The 14,273-nt window shown below is 36.7% G+C and overlaps 1 protein-coding gene across 6 annotated transcripts in view; it reads right to left on the reverse strand.

The window, feature by feature from the left end:
* LRRC49 (leucine rich repeat containing 49) overlaps window positions 1-14,273 on the reverse strand; it is a 44,549-nt gene that overhangs the window by 13,716 nt on the left and 16,560 nt on the right. For 5 of the 6 annotated variants that reach the window (XM_082060662.1, XM_082060661.1, XM_082060660.1 and 2 more), the window contains 2 exons: window positions 9,391-9,538; window positions 1,654-1,737 (listed from right to left, as the gene is read on the reverse strand). In XM_082060662.1, the coding sequence (XP_081916788.1) occupies window positions 1,654-1,737; window positions 9,391-9,538 (232 nt within the window). The remainder of the gene's footprint in view (window positions 1-1,653; window positions 1,738-9,390; window positions 9,539-14,273) is intronic. The other variant, XM_082060663.1, reaches the window with a different exon arrangement.

Below are 14,273 nucleotides of genomic sequence, written 5' to 3' on the forward strand. Positions count from 1 at the left end.
GAACAAGTAAAAGAAATCAGAATCATAACATACAAGAGTATATTTACAAAGATATACAAAATCACCAAATTGTGCAAAAGATGTTGGTGCTTGCCTCTTACACCACTTAACTATTTGAAGATAAGAAAGATACCTCAATTAAAATACAAAATGTACAATTTAATGCTGAAATCTGAGAAACAATAGCATTATACATTAAAAAGATATATTTTTTTTTCTTCCAATGAAAGTTTCCACTAGCAAAATGCACTGAGAAATCGAGGCTGTCAAGCCAATATCTGTGCTGCAAGGAAACATTACATAAATGGTTAAGAACATGAACTACAAATAAACACTTCCAATACCTACTTTTTTCAAGTCCAGAGGCACAGCTTTTCAACAGCATAAAATAACACTATGTGTCAATATTATTTACTTATTGCCTATTTCTTTATGTTGCTGAACTGGCATCAAAACTTCAAACCTGAAGACATTTTAAATGCATCAGTGTCTTACAGGAGAAAAAACCAAACACAACCAAAAAAGCCCACACCCAAATGGCAAAAAACAAACAGACACCATTTTTTAAAAAATACTGTATCTAAGACTTTTATATATAGAGAGAGAGAGCTCTAAAATTAAAAAAAAATAAAATAAAAATATGTACAGATACAAATACACAGGAAATCAAAACATATTTTTAGGTACTAGACATGGAAATTTTTTTTGTCCATTTATATATTTAGGTTCTTGAGGTTTTTTCTATGTACTTAAAATGTCTTTTAATACACTGGTAACATACTGTGTTGGATTCTTTTTCAGAGTTACACACATTTGCTACACTTCTACAGCTTCCTGCAAGTTTTTTCAGTCTAAACCCCTTAATGAAACATGTTTTCACCTAGGCAACTTAACAACATGGATACACTAAAGCTTGTTTGTCTGTCTGTGAAACTGTAAAAGCTTTCTGTATAACCATTACTGGATGACAAAAAGAAAAGGATGAAAATGCAGAAAACAAAAATGATGGAATGCAGATACTCTTAGATCCTTGAACTTTGGTCTCCTATTAGCAACACAGGTTATTTGGGCCCCAGCCCTGTAAGATTATTCCTGAGTGCTCCTCAGTCTGCCCTGTCAGAGCTGCTCCACCTTATGCATGTGAGCATTCGCCAGGCCCGGTGGGCTGGCAGATCAGCGTTCTTCTGAAAAACACACCAGCTGGAGTCTGGCTGCTGCTCTGATGACTGCTTAACTCCTTCTGCAAAAAGGAACAATAGAAAAGAATGAAGGAAAAACTACTTCAGAACACCCTGCGTGGCAGCGGTTAGAGCACTCATCATTTTTTCATCTGAAACATCGGAGACCAAGTTCAGGGTATCCAAAATCACTGAAAAGTCTGGATTTACTTTATCTGTGCACTTGTGACAGTGAAGTTTGCCATCCTTTTAGTATGTCACGACCATGTATTCAACCGGGGTTTTTTGCTGAAGTATAACTTGCATGGTTGGCTGAAGAGAGTTTCAGTTGTGGAGTGTGCTACTTAAGCTGTAAAAATAGACTTTAAAGAGACAGAGGCATATTGGGATTGGTAAGAACTACAGAAAAATATTAGGGTATAGGTTATTGCTGTAAACTGGCTTACAGTAGGCTTAGGAGAGTCATAGAAAATACCTTAAGCAAGGCCTGTCTATGGCTTTCACGCTTCCTTTCTTCCTCCTTCCTTGCTGCAACAGATGCCATACGTCTTTCTTCTTCCTGGATGAAAAAAGAAAAACAGCCTCAAAAAAGGAGGAAATAAGCCGGTTCTAAAAAGATTTAGATGCAAATACTCAAGATAAAGCCATTTAAAAATGGCATTTGTAAAGCTCTTTGAAAAAAGTATAAAGCATATGGGCAGTATGACACCAACAAATTTTTAAATATTAGCAGTGCATTGTATCTTCGCAGTAGTTTTTGCAATTAGTAGGACTTGTTGTAAAAAAAGACACAGAGTGAATGAGCCAAATTCTATTTATTCTTGAAACATAATCCAAGATGTTTCTTTATCATTCTACACTGCTTCCAGGGGCTTACTTGTCTCAATCAGCAACAAAACTTCGGAAGAAAATAGTATTTTCAAAGTTAACTGTAGTACATTATCATTATTTCTGATCAATATTATTCAATAAGAAGTTTCAAGAAGAAAGCCACTGATTCCTAAATAATGAAAGTGATGTAAACCAAGATGCTTATTTTTCCTGGTACAGCAATTTAATACTGCAATACACCCATATTAGGTTGAATGCTCCCTGTTTATACAAGTCTAAACACTCTCACAGCAAAGTATTTTTAGAATATGTATTTTCCAAGTAACAAAAGAAATGTTCACTATGAAGTAAAAAGTGTAGAGTCTTTCCAACACAAATATTTGGGAAGCGTACTTATTTTGATTTACTTCACATGCCATTTGGGTGTTTCTATTAAAGTATCTTCCCAGAACATACAGAAAGTGTTTTGATTTCCCTCAAAATAGCCCCTGTCCCAACCTTTCCGCTTTCCAAAAAGTTATGCATTAAAAAAATTAACAAACAAAAATGAACACAAAAATGATGATGTTTTCACATCATCAACCATGAAGACATATGGATATGTCAAAACTTCTACATAAACACAACATGCTATGTTTAGAGCACTGTAAGAGCCCCTAACCACATGGCTGAATGCTTCCTGGAAGATAAAATAAAACAGGAACTTCACACTTAGCATCGTAAGAAACACTTGTAAGACAGAACTTCCAAAGCATAAGAAGTTGGGTTCACACAACAGACTTACTCTCACCTGTGTACAGCCCCCTGAAACCCACTGACACACCATGGCTTTTGACATCAGGCTGCAAGGTGATTAAACAACAAACTTTCAAATTGTTCCTCCATGACTTTAACCTACTATACATACACTAAACAAGAGGAATACCTTAATGCAGACTAAGGCATGAGGCTTTGGATACAGTAAACTTCTCTAGCCCAACTATATGCAAGAATTTCCCTGGAACACTAATTGGAAAGCCTAACTTTTTTTTGGTCCTTTGAAAATTTGTTTTTGTTTTGTTCTGAAAGCAATTTCTGGCCTTTTGAGGGTGAAGTTTTGTTGGCTGCTTCTCCTGCAGGGCTTTTCAGTTTTTTCTGAACAGGGTATTAACCAAGTGGCTGGTGTAACAGAATTACAGAACGATCCAGGTTAGAAGAGACCTCAAGAGGTCACTAGTCGATGTTAAAAGGAGGATCAACAATAAATAAATAACTAAAACCACATACAGATACAGGCCTTCAAGATCCCAGTACAACAAAATACCACACAATGTACCTGAACAGGAGAGTTCAGAGTGAGACTATGAAAATCGTGAAATAAACCCATTGCAGGTTTATGTCACAAATACAAATGTGTAATTAATCATGCAAAATAGAAATGTGCTGTTCCTCAACATATGACAGAAAATGTTAAGCGCTAAAACCATGACCCTCGTGACAGCCATTTATCCAAATTACATGTTATAGTATAATACATTTGCATTTACTTAAAAAAACCCTGAAGTCTTAAAATATAAAATATAAGTGCTAGCAAACTACATTGGTGACATCTTTCCATAGAAAGAGGATTAGAGTTGTTCTGGATTTTTTTAATTTTCTAATTAAAATTCTTTATTTGAACTGGAACTTATGCTTTTTAACTTGGCTTCTTAAATAAACAAGCTTTTTACAACTTCAGTGTCTTATTCTTCTCTAATGACTTCTCAATGCATTGAACATGTAAGTAACTTAAAGTATGTTTAGAAGTATCACATTAAGGGTTTTTTGATCCCTAGAAGTTTGGTTATTTAAAATTGGTACGCAGAAAGAAGAGAAATGTAAACTAGTTTTCCCACCAAGGGAGAAGCAGCAGAAACCATCCATTCTATTTGGCAGAAAACAGCTGGCCAGTCATCATAGACTCCACTCAAAGCTAACCAAGGTATTGTTGTATTTCACACTGGAAAAGTGAGAATAACAAAATGACACTAATCTATAAGAAATTAGCCCTCATTAACTTTCCTCTGTTCAAAACAACTTCCCCTCCCACCCACCCCAAGCTTTAACGCAAACATAGCAAAGTTCCCTAATTCAGTTTTCTCTCAGCTTCCAGAAATCTCTCTTCTTATTCTATCTTCTATCCCCAAGCCTTCCTCTAATGCAGTCCAAATGACACTGTCATCTATCCATGAGGGCCTACTGCCCTCATTTGAGTCAGTTCAGTATACAAGGAATAAACTAACGCAAACTACATTCTAACAAGAGTCTTCTATTAAACTGAATAAGACTTTTTTCTTGATCAAGAGTTCACCCTATTTACAGACATTTGAAATATACTGTTTCTTTTACAAAATAAATTGGTTCAGCCTAAAAAGAAAATATATCCTATTTCTACACAGTATTCATAAAGGCAGAATGATACAGAAAACATATGAATAAAGATCAAGGGCCAAATCTACTTTTTACAGAAAGCGAATCCACATATGTTTCTTGACTAATCTTACACAACACATACAATCAATCTTGAAAACATTACCCGCCCAACCCCCTCCCAACCTACAAAGTTATAAACCAAACCCATTAATAACCTTGTCATAATTCATTTTTACTATCACCCTTTCTTCTCTTTTAGCTACAGCTCTTTTTAAATTTTTTCTCTCTCATTTTTCCTTTGTTTCCCCTCATTATTCTATTGTCGGTAAGTGTTTAATCTTTAAACCAAAGCTTGCTGGACAAAGTGGGATGCTTTTCCAGAAGGCCAAAGTGTCAGAGCAAAACAAAAGTACTTGGATATCCTCTTGTATATTGAAGTTTCCTCCATTTATTAGTTCTCCACTTCCCAACTAAAAACTAAATGGCTAAGCAGCCATCTTCACAAATAAGAAAAAAAAAACAAAAAAAAAAAAAAGTGGGGGGTACACTTCCTAAAGAAGCAGAAGTCTCATTTTCTGCAATGAGCTTTGAGGTTGCCGGGGTACATTCTCAGCGTGCACAGGACACAAGAGAGGCCCAGGGAAGCCCCCAGCACCCAAAGCCCCGCCGGTGTCTCGGGCGGGCCGAGCGCTCCCTCTGCCGAGCAGCCGCGGACCCGCAGCGGGAGCGCCGAGCGGCCAAACCCGCCGGGCGGCACCGGCCTCCGCACCGGGAACACCCGGCGAGGCCCGAGCGGCTCCCGGACACCCAGAGCAACGCGTGTGTTTCCTCACCGCTGCTTCTCTATTACTCCAACAAGGTCTTTTTCAACAAATGATACCATCGAGGTGACAGGAGGAAAAGATGCTAAGTTAGCACACAACAAATGCAGTATTTCATTCCCGTTATTCAAATAATTTTACTATAGATTAGAAACAGCTCTAGTACACTTGATATAAATTAGTCTAGCTAATGAAGAAAATGGAGAACATGAAGAATCACCTGGAATATACATTAAAGCTTTCAAGGTATGGTGACTCAACAAAGTACACCTTAAATACACAAAATTCTGCTCACACTTGCAGAAGGCAGACTGCTTTTTGTTGTATATACCACAGAGGCTGATCTTACACAAGAATGAAGCAGGAATGTAAGGGTGCGTCTAGTAGAAATACAGCTAAGGAAATAACAATCACAAAGTCTTTGATTAAGTCATATTTGACAACAAGCTATATACTGATATTTTACTTTGGTATTAATTTAGTATATTTTTGCAAGATCTGATTTCAGAGGATTACAATCCACATTAATGACTCTTGAGGTTCCTGAGGTATCTTATTTTCAAGCAGAAGAAAAAAAAAATATGGATCCTTCCCTAAAAAAAAACAGAACACTTTGTAGTGGTGATGGAATCAATAACAACTTTTATTAGCAGTAGAAACTACTCCCTCATCAGCAGAAAAACATCTAAGCAAAGAATCTCAAATCCAAACACAGCTATCTTACTTTAAGCATCCGAAATCTATAAAACCTCAATGAAAAAAAGCAAAGTTTTACTGTTAAAAATATGCAGCTGGTCTTTCATTTTGGGAACCATAGTGCATTTTTAAAAAAAGATATATACATACTAGATATTATATATTCGCACACATATAAATATACACTTAGGAAAATCTATTGAGAAAGTGTATTTAAAGTGATGGATAGCAAGTGTTCCTAGTTAAATAATTTCTCAGTAAGGATATGCACACATTTCATTCATATTTGAGTATTTGAGTATTTTATTACATGTCTGCAGACAATATCTGCTTACTGTTACTACAGACAGGAGGGAAAAAAGCTAAACTGCCAGCACCACTGGATAGGTCCACTTTTCCAAGTTCAAACTACAAAATGCATTCAAAAACCTTCAATGCCCAGAGAAACAACCATTATGGTATGTTAACCGAACAATGTGATTTGAAGGTAACACACATCAAATGCACAGAAGACTATTTAGTGAGCCATAAATTGAGCCCCATTAGCCAACCTTCACTGTGAGGTAAAGGTGTAACTGTTGCAGACAGTTACTGATGGTTAACACAGGTGACATGCAGGAGTCTGAATAACCACTACAATTCAGTCTGCTCCCCACTCTTTAAGCCTCCAGACTGATCTATCAAAGCTTCAGAAAGCCAAAGATTTCCATTGAGTTGATGTTTCAGATACATAATACAAAGTGGATGGGTTTTTCCAGCTGAAAATCATCTTCTAGTGGGGACAATAAGTGTGTACAGCCTTACAGCGAAACACCTTACAGTTGAGCAACCTCCACTGATTTCACCACCTCAGTTGTTTAAGAGGTGGTGACGAACCACATTGACGAACAGCTCAGGAATGAAGTGGCCTAAGAAAAGACCAACTTTCTCACAAGTCAGCGTTTAAAAGTACATCATAATACAATGCAACCCCTTGAACAAAGACAAATCTGTCCCGACTTAGGAAATACTAGAACAATTACAATGCAAAAAAGTTCTATTCCAAGTGCTGAATATTGGATTTGCATGTCTGCTATATGTTCTGAATAGTTCCCTAAAACAGAAGCAGCTACCACCAGCCTTTTGCTACAAGGTTCCCTTTCGCCACAGGATCCTATAGAAAAGGCCTGGCACCAGAGAAAGTAAATCTTCTTGAAAACCAATATGAATAAAGATTCAAAGTCTCTCATGAACTATTGAAAACATCCTTCAGATTTTCTTCTTTCTTGAAATAATTTTCTAGTCGCAGTGAAGCCAGCAAGTAAAAGTTTAAAAGCACAAGTAACTACTGTGTAAAACTCAGTTCTCAAGCAGAAGAGCTTCTGAACAGGTTAGTGAAGATTCTTAGAAAAACCAACATCCCAGTCCAACTCCCAGTTCTTTCCAAACCATAGTAACGCTTAAGTTCAAAATGGACTGGATGCGCTTCAGACTAATAAAGATCCTACAAATGTAAATAGAGTTTAGGTATACTAATTAAGTGGGAAAAAAAGCACATACCCAATACTGTGCTTTCGTTCCCCTACCAAGTTCCATTTACCCTTGCAGCTGATGTACATTGTATCACTGGGCAGAACAGCTGGATTTGGCATTGCCGATTCTCTAATTTTATCACAAATTTCATGGTACTTGTTATTTTTCTTAAAATCCCAGTTTCTTAAGCCATATAATTATCTGGGCAACACAGTTTTTATGGTAGAAAACATATAGCACCCTCTACATGGAGAAAACACTACAAAAATTCAAGGCTTGAAAACCAGAAGGAAAATAAAAAGGCAGCAAACCACATTCTTTTTACAAGTAGATTTATGAGCAGCACAACTGATGAAGCCTGGTTTTCTATGGCTTTTTGTCTCGTGGTTGATTCTCTGATGTTTAACAAGGTGCAAACCCAGATTAAGTCTTTCCCACAACTATGCATTTCCAACAGCGTTTTCCCTCCCAGAGAGTCTAAAAAGGAGTTTGAGCTCTTTCTACAGTTTTCTCATTCACTGAGAGTCCTACCAGGATCTGTCTCAAGGAGAGGAAGAGGGAGGCAGAGACAGTTTCTTTATGTGACTTGAGTTCCCAAAATACTGACAAAACAGCCTTTCTAAAGCAAAGCAATAGAACCATAGAATAATTTCAGTTGGAAGAGACCCTCAGGATCATCGAGTCCAACCATAACCTAACTCAACTCTAGCACTAACCATGTCCCTAAGAACCTTGTCTAAACGCCTTTTAAACCCCTCCAGGGATGGTAACTCCACCACTGCCCTGGGCAGCCTGTTCTAATGCCCGACAACCCTTAACAAGTGTTCAATTGAGTCAATATAAATTCACACAAAAAACCCCAACAACCCATTCAATATCTGCAAAACCCCAAGTATTTAATATTTTTGATGCTGGGAGTAAAACTCCCATGTCCCAAAGCACTTTATTTTTAAAATTAATGTTTTCCACATGACATGCCATATTTTGCATCATAATTGGCTCTATTTTATACTCATGGTGGATGGGCTACAGGACAACGGGGTAGATAGTAAAACAGCAGGTGCAATTCATAAAGCAGCACAGCCTTTGTACAAAGCAAATGAACATTTAACATAACATATATGTATCAGCACCTGGTCAAAAACAATAACAATGCAACACTATTGTTGGTAAAGCAAATTATATTTGTTATCTTGCTGTTGGATGGATTTTTTTTTGCAAAGGAAGTCATGCTTACACATCACTTTTGAATAGAAGCAGAAGAATTAGCATTAAGAGATAAAACAGTTGACTTAATGGTAAGGCCCCCAGTGTTTGCCCTTCAACCTCTGCCTTCTCTGTAAAAGGCCTTACGCTGTATTTTCAGGAGTTGTCTGCAAGTCCTCTCTTCCTTATCAAGGTTACTTGAACTTGAGCAGCAGAACCAGAAATGAATGGGGAGAGCAGCTTAGCTAAGGAAGGGAGAAATACAGACACAGCAGCTGTGTGATCACCAGGTTGTCTTAGGGAGACAGACTAAAGAAACCAACAGCACTTAAATGAAAGAAGATACCAGTAACGCCAATTTTAGGGTAAAAAAAACCTATTCCTTTTTAAGAAATATGCTATTCGTTTTCAGCTATATGGCAAACCAGTAACGACTGTGTTTAGAAAGTCCTAATCAAAAGCTTCGTAGATTCTCTCATGTCACATGCCAACTGATCACACAGTATTTACTAATGAAGAATTTAAGCATTTAAAAATAAACATGTCAACTGAAGTAAAAAAGCATAATCTTATGTAAGACTGGAAAAAGAAAAAAGGTTAATGTTTTAAATATTGTAATGCCTATATCCCATTCTATTCCCTACTAGATTAAGAAAAAATTGTATTTTAAATATACATATATACACAGAAAAACCCTACATTTTACTTCTGAATTTAAGGATCTAGTAAGTTTGATGAAAACAGAAATTTCTTACTGTGATTCTCTTCATATCTAGCTGTCGGAGCTGCATCATATGGTGGAGAACAGTGTGTTTGTACCATGTCTCCTGAGCTATTGGATTGCCATCAAGGGTGATATCTGACAGAGATGAGGAATCAGCAAGGCACAGAATATCCTCAAAACTGTAACCAAAAAAGTTTAAAGTTTTAACATTACAGAGTAGGAAAAATTTTGAGAAGGAGAAGTTTATTTCTTAAGGATAGAAAATTAATGTTTCACTGTACTGAAAAAGCCCCACCCATCAACATTGTGTAAGATAAATTAAATGTAAAATATTTCAAAATACCAAGAGCAGCTGCTGTTTAACTTTTTAATCTCTTCACATACAGATGAAAAGAGATAGAGAATAAGGAGAACTTGTTAACTACAGGAGTATAGTTTCACCTGAAAAAACCTAGAACAGGATACATGTTAAGTCATATTAAAAAAAACAAAAAAACAAAAAAACAAGGTGTATTTGCCATAAAAGCCAGCATGAAAACCACAGAAAATACAAGAAAAAAGCCAACCACAAATACCACAGAATGACCCTGGGTGTTTGCAACATCATTAAATATTGGAAAAAAAACAACTACAAAGGCAACATATCTTCAAAACAGATCTGTCTATTGTTCCAAGTTCAGTTTACAACCACCCACTTGGCTTTTTAGACAACATTTGATTTTGGTTTCTTGATAAAAATAACTGGCCTGTGTAAAATATATTTAGATATGTACAGCCTATACCATGTTCCTTTCACTGAAGATGGAAGGTGAAAAGCAAGAAGTTGACTCAGATAAATAGTACGTTTAAAACAGCAGAGAACTATTTAACTAGATTTCAAAAAAGCAGAACAGCTATAGAAATAAACATGACTCCCCAACACCTTTTAAGAAATTTATTATAGTGTATAAACGTAGAACTCTGCTCCCATCCTTAAGCACTTTGGCCTTCAAAAGTTGAGTCTGTGTTATGAAGTTAAGTGGAAGTAGAAAGCATGAAATAATCTGACTTGGTACTTTTGAGAATGGAGTTAAAAAAACCCTGAAAATTACAAAACGATCAATGATGATCACACTAAAATATAAACAGAGGATCACTTCATTAGATCAACAACTACTTAATGACATTCTGAAATAGAAGACCATTTCTGAAGTGGAAAATATTTTTTTAATATCTGACAATCTTACTGATATTAAGTCGTTATAGCTCTCACTCTTGGTGGCAGCAAAAGTTTTCCTCCACTAATACCTGGAAGGATACCAAGCCTTAAGTATCCCCTGAATTTAAGGATCAGAAGTCAAATGCAGTACAGATGTTCATAGCAAAGACCGTCATTCAATAAAGCGGCAACTCCTTTTATCATTGGTATCACTCAAATTTCAAAAAAGCATACAATAACCTGCTGAGGACTAACATTCAGCTTCAGATCTACCAGAACATCAGATTATAAAGCGACATATCCCTGAAATGTTCTAGGCATTAGCTAAACCAATTTCTGCAACAACAACAACAAAAAGAAATAAAATATAAAAATAATATTGCCAACTAGCAATCCGTTTCAGCCTGCCGAGGAAAGGCCTGGATACCAACATAAGCTAGCAGGAGCAAAGAAATTACCTAATAAAAATCTCAAAAAAAACCCTACATGATACACCAAAGGGATGCAGCACAAAAATGACAGAGTGAAGTGGAAGGTTCTAGTACCTTTCTGCTTAGTACATTGAAACAATGTCATAAGTGATTGGAAAATGAACAATGTACAGATTCCAAGGCAGTGAAGGGGCTTCGCACATCTGAAGAATTGGGTGGTTGGTACATGTGGTTAAGACGACAAGTTAGATTATAATTTTCTGCTTCTTTTTGAGATCCAGTTTCCATAAAACAGCTTGTGTAACCACACTTTTGGAAGACCGGGCTGACATATTACTTAAAACACACCCTCAATATGTCCTGAACAGAAAAGATAGCCTTCCCAAATGACACAGAAGTTAGTAAAACAAACTCATAAATATGTTAGAATAAGAAAAGATAACTGAATTTCCATAGAGCTAGAATAGATTTTGCTTGACAAATAGGAAAGTTTTTTGGTCTTCAAAATTAGTTTCAGATAATGTAAAAGCATTAATTTACTGAATACACTTCCCACTACACATTTAACTAAGAAGTACTTCTGCCATTACATATGATTTACAGATTTTTAATAAAACAAACCTCTTCAAACTTTCAACTTCTGTCATTTCTTGCTAGTGTTTTAAGACCTTCTGCTGATACATACTGCTGTGCTTTGAACTTCTCAGTCCTTCAGCATACCAGAACATTCATTCTGGAGCTCAAACAGACGTGCTTGCTCTATGCCACTTTTAACTGCGCTATATAGCAGCTCAATTATGGAGTAAAGCAGTAGTGCAAAATAGCTATATGTTCACATCTCTGTATACACATATGAAAAAGAGAGCTTTAGAAATTCAATGTAGAAAACTTAATATACTATACTTGTCACACTGGCATCCCAATCCTAAGCCAAGCAAAGCTTTCATGTAATACGCTTACCCAACAGGCTGCATACTTTACAACCAAGCTCTGTCTGCTTCCCAGCACGCAGACTGCTGCAGCCCCAACTGGGGAGCACCCTGTGCAAATCAGAGGCCACGTCTCAGTGCTGACTCTGGCCTCTGCTCACCACAAAGGAGTCTTTAACCTGCTCGTGAAATACAAAGCAGCTGTGGATGACGCTGTGTCAGACTGCCTCAGTCAGTCTTCTTGAGGGGAACGTCTGCTGCTCTTTCCAAGCAACCTCCTTCTGCAGGAGTCCCACCAAACTACAGCACCCACCTCTCCTTCCCTGTCCTGCTTTCTTCCTAGATTAATTTACCTTTGCTTAAATGGGAGCTTCAGCAACACCGAAACAATTTGTGATATTGGGCTAAATTACCAAAAAGTGTTTTCTGGAAATCTTATCAGAATAGGTAAGTTTTACATCTTGTGTGCATTCTCAGAGTCCCTGCGTCCAATGTTTGCCAGAGGGGACGCAAACCCATTTCTCCCACCTCATACGAGAACGTGACAATTACTAAACAGCAGAGTATTCTGGAGTGGTGTAAAGCTGATCTCCACCAATGATACACATTCACATCCACACATTCAGCAGGCAAGAACAGGTCACAGGAAGACAGTTGTTCTTTCTCTATAATTTGCATCAATGAAGTTTTTAAAGTATGTTCCGTAAAGGGAAAAAGCTCTGGAGAAGAGAAGGAAGGCAACATACTTGCTGCAGTCTGGCAGAACACCCAAGAAGGAAATGTATGTTCAAAAAAACATTCAAAGAATAAAACTTGGGTTTTCCCAGGTTTCTAACCACTGAACTACTGATGAAAACAGATGTTACCACAGTCAGCCTTTCATTCCACTTGCGCTGCTTTTGTTCAACTATTTGAAAACACATTCATAAATTTTCATTCTGCTGAGAAAAAAATATTATTGTTTTTATTACGGTAAGAACATTCCTTCTCTCAGGTTTCCAATTCAGTAACCAAATGAAGAACAAACAATGTCCTTGAGCTGGTATCCAACTTTTTTCACATGGTTAGACAACATGCCTTACTAAAGGAAAAAGCCACCGTAGTGCTGACCTGGACAGCAGCGTAACAGTGAAAAAATGCATTTTGTTTCCAAGATTAAAAAATGGTCTTCCCTGGTTTCACATTTTGAAATATGAGCAATAACCTTCTTCTTGAATCTCAGTGGCATATCTTCCACTTGAATCCACTGTAATCTCTTTCTAGTACCACATGACAAACTCAAAACAGGTTTTCTTCCCCTTCTTTATGACTAGTTCTAGAGATATCGATTGCCTTCAGCCATCAGGTATGAATACCTTCAGTTTGTAAGTGCTAAATTTTTGGGGGCTGAAGGCAGCAGTAGGACTTCTTTCGTTTTAGATTAGCACCAATTTTTACAGCGTTCAGTTTGAGCTTATATTAATTTTGCCAATACATCCCTTCCACTAAAGCTCTGCAGAGAAGCAGCAGCATTCTGAGGCCTCCTCTGAAGCATGAGGGAAACAGAACGTCAGTGATTAAACCCATGATAGATTCTCATGCCTTAAATAGTGACCATTTGTAAAAGGCATTTCCAAATCTTTTACTGAAATATTAATTCATACACGTCAGTATTTACCAATTTAAGACTCAAGTATTTTTGCTGACATACAAAAATAGGAAGCAGCAAAAACTTCCATGGGAGTCCTGCCTCAAAAATGCTCCCTTTTTTTTAGTGATCACTAACAAAATGTTTTAATGAACCTGTAACATGAGTATATCCAGGTTTTGACACTATACTTTGTTGTTTGCTTCCACTTGCAGGTTTTCTCTATGCAACTACAGATAAATTAATTAGAATATCTGTGTATCAATTTGATTGTCTAAAAGAAAACTTAGTTGTAGAGAAACAGCTGCTTCTAGGAAGAATAATTTTAAAAATTACCATATGGCACACAGTAAAACCAGGTAAGCAACTCACGAAACCACACAAAATCATGTAAAGGGCTTGTATGAGTGTTCAGAGGTAGCACAGCAATTCACTAGCATTATGGTTGCATGTAACTTTTTCAATCAGCTCAAAAAGTATCAGAGATGACAGAGATGGTCAATAGTATACTTTGATATTTAATCACTTTCCTGTTAGACATATCTACTACGTAAATCTAAATCAGGAATTAATTTTTTTTAGCCTTCAGAACAGTTATATGCAACAGCAGGTTATTATTTCAAAAACCCAAGCTAAATAGGATCATAGAAATATATATATATATATTTTTTTTTTTAATGTCTGGTAAATAAAGAGTTAAACTGATCCATCCACCTCCCTACGCACAGA

This window comes from Streptopelia decaocto, assembly GCF_964273445.1.
Source record: "Streptopelia decaocto genome assembly, chromosome: 9".
Taxonomy (NCBI): Eukaryota; Metazoa; Chordata; class Aves; order Columbiformes; family Columbidae; genus Streptopelia; species Streptopelia decaocto.